Source organism: Dermacentor albipictus, chromosome 1 (genome assembly GCF_038994185.2).
Source record: "Dermacentor albipictus isolate Rhodes 1998 colony chromosome 1, USDA_Dalb.pri_finalv2, whole genome shotgun sequence".
Lineage (NCBI taxonomy): Eukaryota > Metazoa > Arthropoda > Arachnida > Ixodida > Ixodidae > Dermacentor > Dermacentor albipictus.
The window spans coordinates 323,519,085-323,541,112 of record NC_091821.1 but is presented as its reverse complement, the minus strand read 5'-3'; the positions used below and the strand labels follow the sequence as shown (position 1 = coordinate 323,541,112).

Below are 22,028 nucleotides of genomic sequence, written 5' to 3'. Positions count from 1 at the left end.
TTTAGCATTTTGTTACTTAGTGATCTCCAACACATTCAGTAAAAGTATGAGGAAGAACTTGCATGTAAGAGATCCATTTCTCATGTGCCAACAGTTAACTACATCTCAGTGCATATTTATCAGTGCCTATACTTTCTTGCTCGATATATACATTACAGCATGTGGCATCACACTACTGTACTAGGTTCCACTAAGAAGGCACTGCTACATTGGAAATAACTTACGAAATGAATTTTGAGTGTTGGCCCATTCTGTTCGTCCAATATGAACTTACCCCAACTTGACCAAGCTTTCCTTGCTAATGTGCAGTGCGTCGAAATTCGTACCGCATGAATAATTATGCAGCAACAGAACAAACTACCATTAAAATGGTGGTGTTGTTACTCTTCTAAGACTTAACACAATTCACAATTGTATCATAGCAGTTGCTCAATGGTTATGAAAAAAAAAAAAAAATCGCTATACTTGCCTCGTAGGACGTCGACAATGAGACTAAGATCCTTGGTTAGCTTTTTGATCTGATTGAAGTTGGCCACTGTACCAATGGGCACATATTGGTCACTGTCCATTTGAGACAGCAGGTATGTGTCATTGGCAAGATTTTCCCTGCAACATAGGAGGAAAAAAGGGCAAGAGTCAAAACCTCAGAAAAATGTTAGTCGGATTATTGAAAACACACATGCTGCGGGACACGTGCGAAACTTCCCTACAACCAGTTGGCTTTCTTTTTTCCTTTTCTTTTTAATGGCATGCCAGTGTTATGGAAATTAATAAAATCCCACTAACAATAATTGGGGGCAGAGTAGGGGAGATAACATGCATTACTATTAATGTTTGTCATGCACCTTATAGAGGTAAATATGCGCTTAATGATTGCTTACCTTTAGATGCAGCACCCAAGAAATACCAAACTTACAACAGCAAATATTGACAATAAACACGTCATTATATAAGCTATTATTCTGCATGGGTGTGACATTTGCATTCTTACTTGCATTATAATCTTGGGGGGGACAGGCGTCAATTTTTATCAGACAAATTTTCTCATTATAGATTTATTTTAATTGTATTCAGGTGCCAGTAAACTTTGTGCATTCAAAAATTTGTTAATGCTATCACTGAAACTTCAGTGCAATTAAAGACAATCACACGGCAGTGAAGATTAGGAATAACGCAGTAAGAATGAAGTTTACAAATGTGTAACCCAATAGTAAAAATAGGTACCACAATACTATGAACTGCATTAATTATGACATTAAAAGCTCTAAGCAAACACGCTTTGTTTGTCTTCTTTAGACAGCCTGATACAGTTCACGGAATTGTGATGCCTGCTTTTGGCATGAAGTTACCTATTCTTGGCATGGCACTACTGAGCATGACAAACAGCTCTGCAATTTAAAGACAGGCATTGGCAAAATCTGGTAGGAAGAAACTACCTGGAGAAGTAGTACTCGAGCTGCTGCATGAGCATGCGACGCAGGTCCGCCAGGGGCAGCTCATCAGGGTTGAAATGGGGGGGCCCCAGGCCGTGGGGCGGCGGGGGCGCCATGGCCGTGCCCCCCTCCGGTGCTACCTCCGATGCATCACAGCACACTCCTGCACCTCCTCCTCCTCCTGCACACCACACACATCATGAGATGGCTAAATCATGTGCTGGCCACAGTTTTTATAAAGCCTCTCCATCCACGCACCATCGCCGACCAGGTTAAGTACCGCCAACCTTCCTTCCTCCTCCACGCTGCTCTCCCACTCACCCCCTTAGCTTCCGGCGTTAAGCGGAACTTACGTAGCTGCAGCTTCCTGTTCCGAGTGGAAGTGACACTGTTTTTTAGTGTTGTTTACTTTCGAATCAATGGAGAGGCTTTAATTGCACCAGCTGCGGTTCAAACTGCGAATGCGATTTCATACAACCACCACCACTTATTGTAATCAGCGATCTGGTCGTGTTCGCTGCTTCGCATCAACCTGCAACGGGTTGTGCCTCGAAAGACACTTGGGCGCTTGGAGACCACTGCAGTTTCTCGTGCATTTGGAAAACAGCAACCGCGAACTACTACTTCAGCGGAATAAAACAGCCTGTCCCCTTTGCATTCTTCTTATGGTGACTGCCACAGCTCTGCTAAGCACGTGCGGGCACCTCAACATCGTCGAACAGCAGTCAAAGCAGACATTCCCGCAGCGCAACTCCAGGAAGCGGAGACGCCGGAACCGGATTTCGTGTGAGGGGAAAAGGCAGCGCACAAGAAAGGTTGTCGCTACTTAAGAAAGCGGCGGTGGCACATGGATGGAGGGGCTTTAAGTTCTTACATTCCATTCACTCAATTTGCGATGCTAAACTGAAGCAGCTCTAACAAGACATAACACAACAATGTGCGATACATTGAAGGTGTGTGCAGAATGTTGTCAGTATTAAGCCTGAAGAAAAAAATTATGTCAACTGCTTTTATTTCAAGGCTGATTGTTAGTGGTGATGTAATAAAGCAGCAGGACCCACTGCAGCACAATGAACGGATGAAACCATGATGATGACGATCATCATCATATGGAATGCAATAACACCATACCAACTCATCCATCCATCTTCAGAGGAGCCTTTTGTTATGCCGAGTGCTCTTACACAATAGGCTGAAAGCTAAAGCTGCGTGAAGTGCTCCACCCCAACAAAGGGTGCCAAGAAAAATCTTTATGGGCGAACACAGTTATTGTTACAGCTGCAAGAGAGCAGGTGCACTGATGGAAACAGAAATGGGACATGAGGTAAAATCTATAAATTTTAAAGAAGACAGCTAAATTTCTGAGCTAAAAGCTCTAAACCCACACAAGTGCAATTACTGAACTTGTCTTCAAGTTAGAAAAAGGACGAAGTTTGACATAAACAGCTAGTTATAATGAACAAGGGTGAAAAGAATACTTCTAAATAATTTCAATGCTAATAAACATTTCACGTACTAATGACCAGAAGCAGTTTAGACACCAGAAGTTCAACAGTACATTTCGTTGACCTGATGCTCAGAGTAATGTTTCAAAACAGTGGCACTATGGCACTATAACATTGCGGAATAGGATTCCACAATGTTTCAATTTGGATGAAATTATAAATGATGAGACACCAAGAAAACAGAAAATGATTAAAGAAAACTTACTGCACAAGTGCCAAGGAAACAAGTACGGATGCATAGCTTCTAAGAAGGTTACGTGCAGTAGCACCAATTCAGATGTCAGTGTGCAGTTCCACTTTTATACATACATAAAAGCCTAACCTAGGTTTCAGCCTCCCCTAGTTATTTTGATGAAAAGTTCCTGGAATCAATTACAATCCTGAAATAAGAGCACAGAAAGCATAAATAATTTAGTAAATGTACTTTCATAGCAGGTGATATTGATGAACATATCTTTAACAGCTGCAAACTGAGCCCTACTTCTCATCAAGTAGCAGTAGAGGAGTAAAAACTAAAAAAAAAAAAAAAATGGTGGTTTTATCAGGCATGAAGCTTGATGAAGATATGATGACTGTTTCTTGCACTGAAGATGAGAAAAAATGTGTTTCTTCCTTGCAGCAAGACAACATCCAGAGAACGGAACGTTGTGGTGCATATCCCCACAGCAGTGCGAGCTGGCCAAGTTAGAATGTTATTAAAAACATATCCTGCCTTTCTCTCTTCCACTCCCTACACGTACAAAATATTTTATGGCAAAACTGCATACAAAGATGCTGATTCCCTGCATTGAACTTGCAATGACAGGTACAGCACACTTTATGAGATTGCTGGCATAATGATGGACCAACACTGTCTCACTTGCTAAGATCACTAGGAAACTTCCCCACTTAACACTATCAGCTGGTAGAAGGTGTCTTCACTAAGGATAATAAATAAATAAATAAATAAATAAATAAATAAATAAACAAACAAACGAAAGCCAAGAAGACAAAGAATGAGATGTTATACACTATACTACACGAAATGAATATCAAGTGCAATGTACCCTGTGTTTAGGCTTTCGACAAAAGGTTACAGACTGGACATGCAATAATCAATGTCTTGCATGCCAAGTCTAAGCTTTTGCCAAAAGCTACCCTTCTTGCCCTTCCTTATGTAGGACAGCAAACTCAAATTACCCAAGCAGTCAACTGATACAGGATATGAATGAGCTGCACAAAGCAGAGCATGTCCTCCAAGTGCTAGTTTTAAAATGTCTACATTAGTTCCCAAGTTTATGTTACATCATAATACAGTTGTAATGCATGAAAAACAAAAACTGTAGAAAAGGAGCTTCCAAACTGCACAAAAATACATTTACACTCCCACATGCCATAGATCTATGCCTACTATGGGGCTCAAAGACGCTACTCGTTATTCTCGAAGGCTTACGCTTTTTTTAAATACCAGTGCACTATCGGTTTTTTAATAAAAATAACAGAATGGGAGCCACTGTAACTAATGAGTGCCTTTAGTGGGTGGTCTGGTCTTGCTAGAACTGTGGTTGAATTGCAAGTTCACTGCATTAAAATGGGACTCCACTTTAGTGACTTTCACACAAAATATGTCAAAATGGCACAGTTCAGTATATAAAGGCAAGAACAGCCAGTAATATACTGTGTGAATGTGTTTGCATATGTGTGTGGGAGTGTGTGTGTGAAAGTTTCAAAACGCAAGTTTTTATCCATAGCCTAAAATGCTGAGATGTTTACTCTTTCCAGAGAGATAGCAACCTTATCAGTGATACTTGGCTAATTATCTGTGACAGGCTTCTGGGCAGCTGTGAGAAATTACATTTGATTATTGTGGAAGTGAAAAACAACCCTGTGGAGATGAGAATGCAAACAACTTCCTGTGCAAGGGTTGGAATACATCCAGACTGTGAACTTGCTAGGAACAACTCGCGGTTCGGGTCTCAGACACCCATCAACATCATTAGGGTCTGACGATTCAAGTAGTGGGCAAAATACACCAACAAAGTCTGAATAAGAGTTTCTGTGCTAACACATGTAAGACAATAAAAATAATCTGACCCAAACACGAGCCATATCTAAATAAGCAATATCTGAGTAAGCAACCACGTCCATGCAGTGGAGCCATGGAAACCTAGAGCTTCAGTGCTCGTTGAATAGCCCTTATTGTCATTTCTTATAGTAAGAAAAATGCGTTTAGCACGTGAACACGTGCCATGCGAGTTTAATTTCAGATTCAAAGGAAGCTAAAGCCTGCCTGTACGTGGCTCTGATGGCATAACGGCCGGACGTCAGCATACCACCATATAAAGAGCGCCACAAATTGCCTACATTTCCCGAACGAACAGGGTGAACAACACGTTCGAGACTTCACGCACCAGTGTGGCGTTTCCTTCGCCGCCGGAAAGCCGGCAGCAGTGCACCTTGAGCCGAGCTCCCGCATGTTACGCAATACGCAAGGCTTCTTGCACCCTCCCCGCAACACCGATTGAAACGATACATGGACACCCAATGTGCGAAATGAGGTGAGCTGCGCGCAAAACAGACATTTTAAAGGGGCCAACGACACCGAACGGCACCAGGGAGCTGCGAGGCGAAAGGAACAAACAAAAATGAACGCTAGATGGCGACGAGGAAAAGGAATGCGAATACTGAAGGACAAGCGGCTTATCGCAAGGCGAAAGGCGAGAGACGACCGCGGGGACAGATTATATGCAGTAATGCTGCTGTTCGCAAATCCGCTACAAATCCCGGGGGGAGGTAGGGGGGGGGGGAGCAAAATATGTTGTTCCAGCGAGCTGGCTAGCCACGGCGGGTGCCCGGACATGAAGCCCACCCACACCAGACGTGGCCTGAGCGTCGCCCCACCGAGAAAACCTCGGCGCCAATAAACCGGGGAAACAAGCGAGCAGCCGGCTGCTGGCCAGCGGCAAAAATCACCTTCACGGTGGTGGGGCGGCGGCGCGGTGCCGCCGTGGGCCTCCACGTCGACGGCCGGCGATGGCGCGGAAACGCTCGCAGCGTCCGATGCTCACGCAAGTGAGGACGGCACACGCCGATCACCCGCACGTCGTCGTCGTCGCGCGGCGGAAGGCGGCGGGCCTCCTGCGGGGCTTGGAACACAGACGACGGGCGAAACGTGCGCTTGCTGGGGCGACTGACGACCGAAGCGCGACCTTTGCTTCTCGTGGAGCTTGCGGCACGTCGAGGTGACTGGACGTGGCAGCAGCATCGCCCGAGGAACAAGCGGTGGGCCCAACACGCGCGCCGCGGTCGAGCCTAGGCCGCCGCCGGCATCCGCCGATAGGAAGGAAACAACGCTGCCGGTGACCGGGCCGTCCGACGTGGCACACGGCTCCCAAGTTGATCGACGACGACGATAGCCACAAACGCCCCAGAGAGAAGGAAAGGCGCCGAAATGAAAAAAAAAGGAAAAAAAATTCTGCTCTGGCTCAACCAAATACCAAGCGAACAAGCGAGAAGAGAGACACCGGCCGCCGCCGCCGCCGCCGTCGCGGCCTCCTCCTGGGGTTCGTGGCGCCATCTGAGAGAGCTGGTTTCAAACGACGACCGAAGCCGCGCCGGAGGCCGTGACGCCAGATTATACCTCCCCACGGACACGCACCTGTATTCTCAATCGCGTGGACGTGGGCGAGAGAAACAAACGGCCGACAACAGCCGCGAATGCGAACAAGCGTACCGCTCGTAGCCAACCTCTCCATCACTCAAAAATTGAACTACGTCCCATCAAGGCTAAGGATGAATAATACGCACTGGACTCGCTTTTTTTTTTCTTCATATTTTTACGGATACCTCCGCAGTATGCAGTCAAGTGTGCTTGACGAACACAACGACCCCCATATGGCGCGCGCTGCACCAACCCCGAGGGAGAAAAAAAATCGGTTTCAGGCCCAAGGCACAGCTACGAGTCGGCAGAGCGGACTGAGACGTTTTCCGAGCCAAGTGCATCCTGGCGGCCTTGACGTCAGGCACTGCGCTCCTCTCGGAAGGAGGTCGACACTCTATAACCGATAAGCTTTTTTTCTCCCTCCTCAGACTAGATGGTAGGCGAACAGCAAATCGACGAGAGGAACCAGTTTGTGACAGGCGTTTAACAATTCTTACTCTGTCGGAATTCTCGACTGACCCGCTACACCGTGCTGGTCCGTCTTCGAGGCCTGCAGCCGCAAAACTTGCATTTTAGCGTGTGCTCCAGCGATACGATCGCATGAATGTTCAGTTACAGCGAGTCGCGACAGTGCATGGCAAAGACCGCCCAAGCATTGCGCGAAATATTTTTAGTTCAAGCCAAAAGTTTACCAGAAGAACAACTTGAGAGGATTCAGGCGAGTGGTAACAGCAGCACTGAGAACGAAGGGCATGATTACGGCACCGCACAAATATTCATTCACGGAACAGATGGTGAAACCCGCTTAATAACTAGGTCAGATACAACGCCCCACGTCCAACATGGAACTGCCGCAAACACGAACGCTGCCAGTGCGAAATATACTCGTATCGAACTCCATATTGGATACGTCGAGCTCTTGAGTTCACAACACTATCAATAGTATCGGGGACATCAGTAAGTGTTTTTTTCTCGCCTATTATCTTTTCTACACGATCAAGAGCGCGTGCAACCCTTACGAAATGAGTTTCCTATAATAATTACTAGAGCGAACTCCGGCGCTACTGTCTGTGGGAGCTGCAAGCATGGGCTGTTCAGTCAGCATGGGAATGACTGCAAGTACGTGCATTTGGCTAAACACTGTCGTTCTGGCTGCAAACAGCTTTGTGTCTTTGCAAACGGATCACTTTCAGCAAAATATTGTGTTACAAATGGAACAATTCACGCTGATTATGCACGTGCGGAGTGTCTCACTCTTCTGCGTTCCAAGATTGCTTTGAAATATAGAGGGACATGCATACTAAATGCGAAGCACTTCTTCGCGAAAATCTGTAACTTCGGCAGTATCTCTGGCAAACATTTGCCACTGACAATATCTATCTAGCCGCCAACCTATCTATCTAGCTCTCAAGGTCGTTTCGTTAACTTTGTTACATGCGGCTTTCAGTGCACTATAAACGCAGACTAGCCACGGAATAGGCACACGACGACGGCGTAGAAGTGAGAGGGTATACTAGTGGTGCAATTCTGAAAGCTTAGAGAAACACCAAATAAGTTTAGACGGATAATGTACCTTTTGAAAACTATTATAAGAAGACGAAATGCAGGCCAAAGTTAAGTTTTTGTAATTCCGCGCCGAAAGCTGGTACTCCAGCCTTTCAAGTCTTGTGTCCTCGTCTTAAGAAGTAGCGCTGGATTACTTTCGTAAGAAAAAATAGTATATAAAATTTCTTGCTTTTTTTTGCATTTGGGCCACTGTTCAGTCTTAGGCTCTTATAATACAGTGTACTAAGTGGGCCACACGCCGTAAAAAATCCGACATCAATGCGAGTTGGTGCGGCCACATTTAATTCGCTTTCGCGTCTTCGTTGGCTTACCGAGCATATTCTCAGGGGAAGAGTGACCACAGTAATTTACTAATGCAACTTATTTCTCATTTTAGTGTCTCCTTCCGCATGGCCAAAATTCAAGACCTGGCGCAGATATGTTGTCTGCCACATGGATTGACATGCTAGATAAACTGGCAGCATTGAAAACATTTTAATATGTCATGCCAGCAAGATCCTTGTTGACATGTTTTATTTTTTATGTCAAAGCCGGCAATAAAGGGAAAAAAACAATTCTTAGTCCAAAGGCCTTTTCGAGTGCCCGCTTGTCTGGGGGTATCAAGCACAGACTTTACGGACGCGGTTGCAGAGTCCGGGGGATCAGTGGACGCTTCACACCAGCTAGACGTGCCCGTGATAACGTCAACGCCGAACCACCAACCCTTCCCGCCTTTCGCACCGCGTCCCGTTGCAGCTCGGCACGAAACCGCCTCACATGCGCCCGGCTTCACGAACCACGGGCCTTCGCAGCCTCACCTCTGACTAGCAGGGCTGGCATTTTGTTGCCCTCCCAACAAAATCGCTAAGGAAAATACGTTCCGGCGACAGATTTGCCTCACAGGGAAACACAAACGTCGCGGTCATTTTAGCCGTCGTCTCGTGGCGCCATCCCGCGCGACACAGGAGCGCTCCGTTCTCCGCACGCGAGGCCGGGGACACACGCGTGCGCAGTATTCCTGGCCCTCTTGCTACTTGGAATTTTCCTCGGGCAGTTCGCTCGACTGCGACCAAACTCCGCGCAACGTTACCTCTCCTGGGCACTTACTATGCGGTCGCTTAAAGGGGTCTCGAACCAACCCCTCGGACTTGGTGAAAAAGCATAGTCCGCGCATAGCACACGCTGCCGTGAACATCTCAGCCAAGTTTTGCAGTCGTGCGCGGCGCGTCGAGCTCGCAAGCGGAACGCAAGGTTGCCGTTCTCTCAAACGCTTTCTTTTCAACCAAAGCCTGCTCCTCACTCTTTTCTGGACGCTTTATTTCGCAACACAGCGGATTCCCATGCACTTCTTACTGTTACTGTGCATATTTGTCCACAAACAGGCTGAAGTAAGCGAAAATCTGCCTTCGAATTTCGACAACTACGTACACTTCCGGAAGATATGTTCATGCTCGGCCACCAGCGTAGGAGTAATGCTTCAGCCACTCTGCTTAACGGTGTCGCAGCCTTTTGAACGCTCAACTAGCATCGAACCATGCGAAACACGAGGTCCGACCACACGCCCGCTTGCCAGCGCGCGCTTCATAAAACGAGCAAGTTGGATGTGGCTACTGTTGGATGTGGTTGAAGGACAACGTCAGTCCGCCCCACGTAGCACAGTCAGAGTGGAGCGTTTTAAATAATGGAAACGTTAAGAAGCTACTCCCGATCTTGCGTATTTCAGTAACACTTAGCATCATTTAGGTGAATGGCCTAGTTAAAAAAGAAGCATAAATTATCCTTGTTTTGGCGACGGCTATGTGTAATTATTAGCGCAAAGTCTTGTGACATTAAATTCTTAATGATACACAGCGCTAAATTGCCAACTGTGTAAACAACTACAGCTGTCGTTCTGACACGCGGCCACCTTTCTGGATCGCAGATCTGGGTCTGAATTGCCGGAACACACCCACGCGGCGTGCCCCTTTTCATTGCTGCCAAAACACGCTATCGCAATTATATTTCGAAAAGTCTAGTTGTTTTTACAAACTGGTCCGGAAGCGCGCTTCTTCCCGAAAGGGGCCAGCATTGAGTGAACGCGCCCCCATGTACGCAGCTCACTAAACATTTTATCGCTGTGTACATAAGGGCTACTCCATTTATCGCACGACGCGGATCGAAAAAAGACACGCGAAGTGAATAACGCGCGATGTGACTCGATTACAGCTCGGCACTTGTCTCACCTACGAATTTCCCTGAAATATGCAGTCGCCCGGGGCTGGTCTCGGCGTTGGCGCTTGAGAGACAAAAATACGGCATACCAGGCTTGTGGGTTGGCGAGGTCACGCTTGCCGTCGTGCTCTTACGGGATAACAGGCGACCGTCGAATGTGCCCGCTAGGAAAGAAATTGGCGCTAGCGACGCAAGCCGAGACTTGGTTACCTTGAATACTATACGGGTGGTCACTTTTAAGTTCTACTGAATTTGTTAAATGTCGCCTGTGGCAGATTGCATAATTCTTGTAGCTGAGATGGATTATTTGAAGAGGCGAACATTGCGAGCACGATAAATCGAAGCACCTATTCAACTAATTGACGATAACTAATTCGATTTTTGACTAATTACATTTCGGCACATTGCAATTTACGAATTGTAGCCCGAGAGTTTAAAGTCGCATCCACTTGAAGTAGAATTCCAGGATGACACAAGTTCCGAGATATTGCGATGCAAACTAGAGCCGCCTGTTCGAAGCGTAGATATCGGAGACACGCATTAAAATGTTGCTCTCTTGTACACTGCTTCGCTTCCAGTGGAATTAAGCGCAGGGACGGCTAATAAAAGCGTGATTTGGCTAAAATTATCGACAGTTAATTGCGGTATTTGCGTGTTCTCTTCGATATAAACGATGGTACGAACAAGCAACTGGCGCTATGAAATAGCGCTAAGAAAGGCGAGGACACATACTAACTGTAAAGAACGGGCGGTCGCAAGAACAGGACAACAAAAATGGCGATACAGAGCATAGTCGCGCACTCTGTTGCCAGGTAAAGGCAATTGCTGCAGTCATTTCTGTAGCACACGTGATGCAGTTCAAGCTCATAAAAGATTTGTTTTCATTAAGTTCAAGAAGGCTAATTTCATTTGTGCAACTCGTAGGTGCTAAGAGAGCTTCATCACCACATCAGCGAAAGAGAAGAAAATCCGATTCTTCCAAGCCAGACTCCTGCAAGCAAGAGGAGTGGTTTTTACCACATAATTAAGGATCTCAAGATGGCGGAGGCTTTCTCAACTTTGCTGCCTTGCGGGAGCACATACAGGAATACAATATCCTGTGCCACCCAGCTTTACTAGATTACGTTAGGTCACTGCCTGCCGCGCGCCCCCATGTCGCTGAAAAACCAGCTTTGTGGAACTCGAGGACACCACGGGAGCCGGTGGCATTAAGACAGCTGTGAGAGAGGAGCAAGTGTGTTGCACTAGTGACTGCAATCCGCTATTCGTCAAGCTTAATTACCGGATGTGCGCGCAGCAATAAGGTTGAGTTCTAAGATACCTTCGTGTTGCGAAAATCAACAGTTTGAAGATGTACGCCCTATCGAGAAAATAAAAAGAAGCCGGCCGTTGGCGGCAACGGCATCAGCTTTCTTTTTTTTTTCATTGTTATTTCGATGGGCCACAAAAATGTTTTGAATATCAGGCACGTCTTACAGCTTGAGTTCGGTGCACTGCGTAGGTGGTTGAACTCTAGTGCAAAACGAACCCAGGAATTCCAAGGTGGCGTGCCTAGGCCGCAGAGTACATTTTTCTGCAGTTGCCGCATTCCAAAACCTCGTAGACAGGGCGCAAAATACGTACACGCCACCCGAATGACCCCCCCCCCCCCCCAAGACATTCAGGCGACTGTCCAGATCGAACCAACTACTCCTCACATTCACAATGATTTTGCCCTACGACAAACGCATTAACCAGAATGTGCGAACAGCACATTATAAGATTCCCGCGAGCGTTCCGATTGCCAGAAATGAATCTGCGGAGTCTGAAAAGCAATTCCTGTCATGTTTAGCGAACAAGGCGCTTTGGTCGGGAAGCTCCCCCCCCCCCCAAAAAAAAAAATAAAACAACCCGGCGCAAGCCGAACTGCGCCTTCGCAGGAACCGCGCCATTGCGGTTTCTTGCAATGCGCGTTGACCCGACTGCGGCGAGGGGGTTTCGCGAGGCGGGCAGCGCAATCACGCAGAGAAAGTCATCGAGCAGCCGAGTTGATCTCCAAAAGTGATACGGCCCGCGTTATGAGCGGACTGTACTCAGACGTAGGCCCCGAAACAGGAGCATATAAGAGCACGAAACTTGCACGGACGAGCCGCGGGAGAGAGGAACAAACACGGGGAAGGGTAACAGAAAGCGAGTCCCACTCTCTCTACCGCCTGCGCGTCTGCGGCGGCCTTCAATGGAAGGAGGGGAAGCACTAGCCAACCGAGCGAACAAGCTTTGCGCCCGGACCGGCCGGGAGAGAGATCTCGTCCTGTTTCGGCGCCCATGGAAATGCGCCCGGCAGCGGCGGAGCAACCACGGTCACCGTGCGTGGCCGCGTGGTCAGGTGCCGCCATCGCCAGGGAGGCTAGCGCGGTGCAGGGGAGCAAACGGCGGCAGACCACCGCTTGGGGAAGCCACTGCGACTCGGAGAGACAGCTTGGCGAATGCAAGTGGCGGGGGAGAAAAAATTCGCGCTCGGCGCTGTGAAAATGCGCCTACAAACTAGTCTTCGCAGATTGAAAGCGATACAATTAGCACTTTGACTGCTGTCTAACTCTCGAAAATGCGCGCGTGACAGCCTGTGGGGCAAGCCCTGCGCGGAGACGAGCAGTTATAAAAAATGAAATTGCTGTCTTAAGTCACAAAACGGCAGGCGAAATAGCGACGTATACCTGCTCGCACGACGTATATCATGTACCTGTGAACAGAACTTTTGAGCCGTGACATTCAGGCTACACACATATCAAGAGAGATTAAAATGCAATCCCGCATTGCCTATTCATTGCGCGCGCCCCTCCTCGCCTCAACAAGGCTTAAGACTTACTTAAGCCGTGCCACTTACTTCAATGGAGTGTATTGCCTGGGCAACAACGTAGAAAAATAATAAACGGACACAAACTCACCATCGTCATCTTCGGACTTGGCCAGCGCATTCTTGCTGTAGAATATGTCGGCGTTCGGGTTCAGGCTTTGCGTGGTGGTTGCTGGTTTCGTCTGCGGGGCATACATCCAAGGCGACGGGGCATACATCCGAGGCGACGGGGCATACATCCGAGGCGACGGGGCACGAACACCGCAGGCACAAGGTCGGGGAAGAAGGAGAGAAGAAAAGAGAGAGAACCGGTACAGTCAGGCACAGGATGATCCCAAGGGCCGCCACAAATATTGCGGACGCAAAGAACAGCCTCCAACTGTTCAACACGACACTACGAGAACTTAACACGTGCACTCCCGACGACAGCTAGAACTAATGTCCTCTCTGTCGCAGTGAGACCCGGATGACGCTTCCGGCGACAAGTTCTACAGAGGGCAGCTGGTCCTTCCTCGACCGACCAACGTTGGCAGGTCTGGCCCTGTGCACAGCACACTCGGCGAACCACGAAAACGCGAAGTGTCGGCGGGAAAACTCCGACGCACTCGGGAATCCACGTGTTTCCGCTCGACCACGTGTGTCGCCCGCGTACCACTCATTTTTGATCACAGCACCAACGTCATCAGCAACGCCGAGCCCAACGACCCAATCGTCGTAGCTCACTGACACAAAAGGGACCTCTCCCCATCTCCACGAGTCCGAGGGGGGAAAGACGAGCTGTACAGGAATGCGCGCTACGAACAATGCAAACGCCCCGGCAAGTCCTCTCCTCCCGAAGGTGGTGTCGACGTCCTGCGCCTTTCACGCCGCTTCCCTTCCGCGTAGCACAGCGCGTTTCTCAGAACGCTACCAGCGTGCCTCGATGTCGCCCTCGCGCCCTAAGCACTACCCCTAAACGCGCTAGCACACCCAGAAGCAGCAAACAATGCGGCGTGGTTTACGCTCCCGTCGTTTTACGCGGGCAGCCCGCTGCAGGCAGACCACATGGAAATTTTTGATACGGACACGGCTTCAAATCACGTATCTACACCGCACAATTCGCATACGGCCAATGAGCGGAAACCGAGCAAGAAACATTGGTTAAAAACCGGCGAGATGGTACGCCGTTGCGGAAGCTATTCTGAGAAGCGACATCATTTTTCACTCGCGTGAGCAATCCGCGCAGGTAACCTAAAGAGACAGCCACGTACACGATATAGTCAAGTGACGGACAGAACCTGTCGCACCGCGGTGTGAAGCAATCGCATAGACGCCGATAAGTCGCGACAAGTTTCCATAGTTACTTGATTAAGTACAACCGCCGGCCCCCAAGAAGTTGCGATGCATTTTAACCAGTGAACTAGATTTACTTTTATGACTAGGCGGAACTAAAAAAAAAAAAATTATGCAGATCCCACGCAGTGTGGAAATCGATGTAATGAATGAATGTTTGACGTTTAGTGGCGATGTAAGCGAAGCATTCCGTGCTCGTTTGACGATAATTAGCGGTGATGTTGACGGCTAAAGCATAATTTTTTCAACGTTTAGTTAAACATGAGGGTGGTGAGTCGATGTTACTCGTCGCCTTGTTGGGACCTCTGCTGTTTGTCTGCGCAGTACACAGAACACACAGGGAGAGGTGTTTGCTTGAGGCGTTGTTGTGCCCCATATTTCATAACCTCTGGGACGGTTTAGCATAGCCATTGCCTCACGTGGCACACCGCATTGTGGCAGAAATATTAAACCTGAATTGGATTATGGGGCTGTACGTGCTTTTGGCACGTACAGCCCCATAATCCAATTCAAGTTTAATATTTCTCGGATTAATACATAAATTTCTCGAACTAATACACTTGGATTATGAGGCACGACGTAGTGGCGGACTCGGGATTAATTTTGATACCGTGATGTTCTTTAACGTGCCCCGATATCTAAGTGCACGTGCGTTTTTTTATTTCGCCACCGTCGAAATGCGGCTGCCGCGGTTGGGATCAAATTCACGGCCTCTAGCGACGCCATAGCCGCAAAGCTAACGCGGCGAGCACAGAAGTGTTGATTTGACCGTTGACCGCTTCCGCACAGTCGCTTGGACCCTGCGGTGTGCGTTATTCCAAGCGGCTCTGCTTCTCCACGCCCTGCGTAGTTCGTCCGCTTGACATATTTGCCTGATGTTTATTTTTTAGAATTAGGAGCAACCTACTGCATGTACCGTACCTTGAACTTAAGCTTATCCAGTTTCTTCTTCATGGTCTGGGTGAGGGAAATTATTCTGCAGCCCATATGGGAGCAGGGTGTTAGGCAGGGAATGAAAGATGAGGGTACAGAGGGGAAAAGGGGGAGTAGGTGTGCCGCCGTCGTATAGTAGCAGGTTTGCTCGCAGGGGAACTACCTCTTCTACCTCCAGAGAGAGTGAAAAAAAAAACTTATTTTTACGCCAGCGTCCGGTGCTCAACCATCGGTCAGCTACCAGTCCTCACCCAACACGTCTCTGACTCCATTTCTATCTACATCCCCTCTGGACTCCCAGCTTAGTAGAAAAAGAAGCATTGTATTTTCTGCAATGCTTCTGAGGAGAGTCACGGCTAATTACAGCTGTGAAGAGGCTATTTTGGCGACGGCTAGGGAGCTCCAGAGGGCATTGTGCATATTCGACGCGGTGGGGTGATTATAGCTGTGAAGAGGCTAATGTGGGGACGGTCAGGAAGCTCCAGGGGGCACTGTGCACGTTCGACGCGGTGGGGTGAAAACGAGTTTCCAGCGTCGCCTTTCCTCTCTGACTCACTCCTGTCATGCATGCCCACGCATTCATGGAAGGCACAGACGGGGCCGCCTAGTTGGTTGCAATTCAACACCACGTGTTCGATGTTTCATCGGCACTTCTGCATGCGCACCTTTCGTGGTTGCAGCGGCCTCTGGCCAAATTCAGGGTAATGAAACAAAATAAATACACCTATTGATCACTTTTATGAAGTAAAACGAATATACATAATTTATTTGGCCACGAAGTATCTAGACGTGCGCTTGTAATGTGTTACCGGTCCATTTTATCAAGTGGAAAATAAAGCGCCATATTAGGGTACGCCACATCATAGCCAGCGAGCTTGCTTTCTGCATCCAACCCAATCCTTTCTGACGCCAACACGAGCCAACGAGCTGCATAGCACGCTCCGCTCAGGCAGCTTGTAAGCGGGCCGTGTTTGTCGATCCGCTAGCCCGCTTGCTGCTGAGCGGAGCTTAAAAACGCCGAACTAAAATTCATTGACTCATTGGACGATTCCAATGAGTCGTCCGCTGGCGAATGGGTGCAGCAGGGTATATGAATGCTGTCAACATGGGCTGGTCACCCTACCAAAGATGCACATAGCGCACAATACACGCGTGTGGCCCCGTGTATTGTTCGCTGCGACGAAGCGGGCCGCGTCAACAGACGGATCGCGAGTCTTCTAAACAGCGCGCAATTAGCGCACACTTCGAACAAGTAACGAGAGTACATACGCACACAAACGAAACGTGACAATGCACGAAACCGCTCACCGTGATTAAAAGAACACGCGGTCAGACCCGTCCAACCGCGCCAGCTAAATGGATGGCTGTTATGAGCATCCCTTCTGAAACGGGGTTGGTGGGTTGCGCCACCGAGCTCTTCAAATAAATAACAAAAAGCGCACGCACGCGCGCTCACAAATTCCCAGCATCAAACTTACTGAAACATTACGGGGAACCTTGTTTTTGTACACTTCCGTTGTTTGTGATCTCCCTACTTTTCTGCCACCAAAGCTCTAATGGCCTCTTAATTTAGACCCCCAGTTTTGTTTGTGGCGGCAGCCGCTTGAGGCGCTTTTTCGACGTGGGAAAGGTCCGAATAGTGAAATTTCCGGATAGAATCAAATATCTTATTTCTAAATACGGTGAAATGTGAATGCTTGGAGTCATCTCGAAAAAAAAAAGGCTTATTTACGCAGCTTATTTCCAGAAATACATGTAAGGTCATTTGCAAATTAACGTCGGGTCCTCCGAGGAGCTTGCATGAGAAACAATTGTTTTCAGTTATCTCGTGCATTATGGCAACGACGGTATTCAGAAACCGCACATCGGATGAACGTCGAGAGGTCAGTTTGTTCAAGGAGATAAGCGCGATATAACACCGCACACTGCTTCAAGTCTATGGAAACATGGTGCGAATGGCCAAATAATACATTGATTGTACTAAAACACAATAGCTTCGCATACAGGATGCCTGAAAGTGGCGCATTCGTAATGAACGAAAAAAAAAAAGATATTGCGCATCAACCGAAACAGTTATCACTTCGCTCTCCTTTGATACTCCAGTAAGTGTTATCCCTCAGAAACTCGAAAGAAACGAATATTCGATTACTTTGATTAGTAAATTCCCAAACCAAACACTAGGCAAAAGGCAAGAACTGTTCGGATTCAAAATTTCGAATATTTGCCCCCTTCCGCCTTGGTAGAAACCCAAAAGCTTCCGCGGTTCTCAGCGGCGCCTTATCCCAGACAGCGTCAAAGCAACGCCAATACTTTGTCCTGGGCGCGAGACGAGACAAATGGCTCATTCCATTTGCAAAAGGAAAGAGCCGAGCACAGTAGTAAGGCAGCGAGTGTGCGACTGATCCCGCCCTCATTGAAACGTTCTATGCACACCGAGAGCAGCTGCGAGGTCGAAGTTGTTTCACGTGACCAAATTGTTTACCTTTCCGCGGCGATCACCACACGAACTTCGCTTCTCAGCCGACATTGATACTATTCGCTCAACAGAACACAGCTACTTTTGAAAGCACTCTGGGGACGCCTGTGTATGCTCCTGTTCACCCGATGAAATGTGCGATAAGCGATGGCTGATTTTATCATTTATTTATTACCGCCACGACAGTGAGCAAGCAGCGAATTGAGAACAAAGCGGTTGACCACGGAATTGCCACGTTGTTACCAAGTCGCGGTAACCAGCCGAGGCGCCGCGCGGACTTCTGGGCGGCAAACTACATTTTTGGCTGGTCGGTCGCCCTCCGCGAACGACCAAACTGGTCGCCGTCGCTTGAAAACCACGTGGACGAGGTTCCAGCATGAGACACTTGTGTTTACTGGGATAGTGTTTTAGCTGGATCCACGTAACGTACAGAGTGTGGCCAGTTGTCCGCAACAGTGTCCGGCGTACGCCAGACACCCAGTTAACTACGTCACCTGTCGTGCTTCGTTTTCCTTTTCATCTTGCGCTGGCACAATGATCCCGCTCGAGTCGGTACATTACTGGCCGAATGCAGCTTTTACCAGAGCGTTAAACAAGCGTCAACGGAGAAGCATGACGCCGCAGAAGCGCGGTCACTCGCTGCACACTACCCTACGCTGCAAAGAATGAAGGTGGCTTGAAGTGGATAACACGACAGAGCGCATCACTCATTCGTTCCGCCAAAAGTGCGAGACGTTCTGAAAGGGCGCCGTCGAGGTAGCTACTGCATGCGCCCATGAGAGAAGCCATGCTCTGTACTTGGAACGCTCTCGAAAATCGATCCTGCGGCCGCTTCTGATGAAACACAAAGTACGCCAGACTCATCGCATAAACTGATACCACGAAGGATTCAAAAGCAACGTAAAGAAACGTTAAAGGTAGCACTAGTGAACGCTTTTCGAGCTAAAGTGAACCAGAAATAGAGGCAACGAACGTGCAGTAACACAGAATGGATACGCTGAACTTCTCTAAAGCTCACGACGATTTCGGCATGCTTCAGGTTGTTCTATAGTGCAGCTAGGGACAGGAGGTAGCGACAGGGTTAAATGTTTCGAGTCACATGAAGCGACCTTTCACGCGCCATTCCAGCGCTGCCGCCTACGGAGGTCACCTCTCGCAATGCGCCCTGATCAAGGCGGTGTGCCGGAAGGGCCGGCCTCCGTCGCCGGAAACATCGAAGAGGCGTCGAGGCAACGCGAAGACCCTTCCCGCGCATTCTCCGAGTAACCATGACAACAAGGCGACGGTGCACTGAGCAGCCACAGCCTCCCTCCGAATTGGGCTCTATTCCCGGCGCCGGCTTTGCACGCGGAAGCGAATGCGAAGCGGCTTCTAGGATATTACGCCCACAATATCCGATCCGCGGTAGACACACCGCCGCCCTTTCAGGTCGACGCCCCAAAGAAGCGACTAATCGGACGCACGCACACAGATCCAGTTGCAACTTGACACAGGATACCTTCGTAGCATGGGAGTTCTCCATTGGGGAACGCAAGCGGCTCTCGCCGTACGCAGGCCTCTTGCGTCACTTTAGCCTACAGCTCTCTATTGAGTGCTTGCCTCAGCATTCCTCCACAGTGCGCATCACTGCCACTCCGACGCATCGCTTGTTCTTTCGCAAGCGCGCCAGAGACCTTTCTTCAGGGGACCCGTTCTGAAGGTAACATAGGCATTCGGTGCTGAAGGTCTCGCATCAAGCTCATTTCAACAGAACTGCAAGCAGCGCGAGTCTCTTGTGCGCACTGCATTTCGCGCCCAGCTAAATCCCGCTCCGGCGGCGATCGAACCAGCGACCTCAAGCTCAGCAGTACAACGGCACAGCCACGGGGCTACCGCGACGGGTGTGTTCAAGTGTTTTGAAGTCCGCAGCTTGGGAAGGATGTGCGAACCAAATCAGCAATGATTTATCTCTCGGCTATGAGAACGAGCTTTATATTTGTAAATCGAGAGGCATGGTAGGCTTGGGAAAAAAACTTCCTTCAATATACGGCTGGATTTAGTGCGTCCGCCCGTGCAGCAAAACGTAAGGACCGCTAGTTTCACTCACTCACTCACTCACTCACTCACTCACTCACACACACACACACACGCACACACACACACACACACACGCGCACACACACGCACACACACACACACGCGCACACACACGCGCACACACACGCGCGCGCGCGCGCGGGCACACAAACACACACGCACGCACGCACGCACAAAGAAAATACTACTAAGTTACTAAGAAAGTATACTGCGGTGTTCGTGCGATAAAGTTTGGACTGCAGTAGCCGATCGCAGATTTCTCAAAGATGCGAAGTAATTCACTTCCTTTTTTCTGTTTCTCACGGGTGCACGTATCTCTCGACATTATGTTTGCTTTATGTGCAGCGCAGGTGAGAGACCCCTCCCGGATATCTCCAGTTACCATTTCTTGCGCCAGGCGACAGTCAAACAGCGCGCGCTCCAAGATAATGGCCAGCTACCTAGTGAGGCCGCGCCTAATTCGCTCCTCCAAACGCGCACCCTCCCGGAACGCGTCACCTTAATAGAACGCCCAGCTGTAAGCGCGCCAAAGGACTGAGCAAGGAATGGTTGCAGGCCGGAGCTTGACAGGCCTAATGAATGAGCTTAGCATGCGCCAGAGTTACGAATACGCACCGCCCCCCACCTACTGCTACCCGCACTTGGGATCGAGGGGGTTCCAGAGAGAACAGAAACACAACACAGCTCACATAGCACCTAGCAGCTTTGCGATAATCGCATTACGTGCGGGTTTGCCCGTGCAGGTAAAAATAAAGAGATGGCGCTCAACGTCCCAAAGCTGCACGCACCTGGCTGGTCTATGGGACGACGTAGTAGTACAGCACCGTGAGGAGGCACCGGATTAATTATTTTACTACACTCGGTTCTTTACGGCGAGCCGCAGTCTATACTGGTACACGAATCTTTACGCAAAGCACACACACTGGAACGCGTCCGCCATTGGCAGGAGTCGCACCCGCGACAACGTGTTCGGCTACAGAGCGCCACACTTGCTGGCCAACTGCGCGGGTCACGCTGAAGTGTGGGTTAGTCTTTCGTGCAAAATTAAAGAAAGAAAGGAAGAGAGAGACCTCAAAAACGCAACGTCAATTCCTTGCACCGAGCGTTGACGAAGTGTTGAAACCCGAGTATTTGGCACCTTCAGAAATATCGCCTAAAGCGAGGAACTTGGACCAATTTCGTTAGCGCGAGCGAAAAGTGACCGCTCGCATGTTATGCGACCTCTCGACAGAGAAATTTCACGCTTCCCGAGCGTAAGCGCCTCGATTCACACACCGCGGAGCTCCCCCATTGGTCGCTGTCACGATGGCGTTGTTCCAAATGAGCGCGCGTGCCAGCCTCCCTCCTCGGGCGCGCTTTTTCTCCGTGATGCGGAGAAAGCACGACACCACAGCTTCGAGGAAAGCTACGACACTCGGTTTCCAATTGGTGCATCGCACACTTCGCATTTAACATTTACCTGACCATTTTGCCATCCGGAAGATAAATCGATCGCACTTCAACCGTCGGCGCGGTTTGCGACAATTTTTGTGCATAACTTTTAAGTTTTCCAAGGCCCTCGCACAGCTTTCTCAATATGACCACTACAGTATTGTTAAACAGCTTGAAGAGCAACAAGTTTTCATTCAACACAAAGACGCACATGAAAAAAAAAGAAAGAAAGAAAAAGAAAAGAAATGCTGCTAAGAACAACGAAGCTACTGAAAGGACTCGGGACTGGCGCCAACTCTGTGACCAGAAGTTTAAAGAAAATTCGCTAAGCTTAGTACAAAATGATTTTCATTAAAGCACTAAGGGTTTTAAATACCGCTGCAAACTCAGCGTTGGTTATAACTCACATGGAAATATATATATACAAGGTGTTTCATTTGGGCCAAGCTTTAAAACATGCAAATGCTATGTGGCTAGACAGAACCAAAGTAATGTTTGCCGTCGCTTGGAGATGCTCAGATTATTATTTTTTCATTCCGCCTAATTAGATAGTCTTAATCAACTTCTAAATTATCATAATTAGACAAAATGTGTCAATGAGCAAATTGTAGAG

General features: G+C 48.7%; 1 protein-coding gene across 8 annotated transcripts in view; it reads right to left on the bottom strand.

Moving 5' to 3' along the window:
* Larp4B (La-related protein 4B) overlaps nucleotides 1-22,028 on the bottom strand; it is a 95,956-nt gene that overhangs the window by 36,455 nt on the left and 37,473 nt on the right. For 6 of the 8 annotated variants that reach the window (XM_065453217.2, XM_065453219.2, XM_065453218.2 and 3 more), the window contains 3 exons: nucleotides 13,259-13,349; nucleotides 1,437-1,614; nucleotides 470-606 (listed from right to left, as the gene is read on the bottom strand). In XM_065453217.2, coding sequence (XP_065309289.2) covers nucleotides 470-606; nucleotides 1,437-1,614; nucleotides 13,259-13,349 — 406 coding nt within the window. Of the gene's footprint in view, nucleotides 1-469; nucleotides 607-1,436; nucleotides 1,615-5,328; nucleotides 5,762-5,890; nucleotides 6,421-13,258; nucleotides 13,350-22,028 lie in introns of those variants that run through there. The other 2 variants (XM_065453223.2, XM_065453221.2) reach the window with 2 other exon arrangements.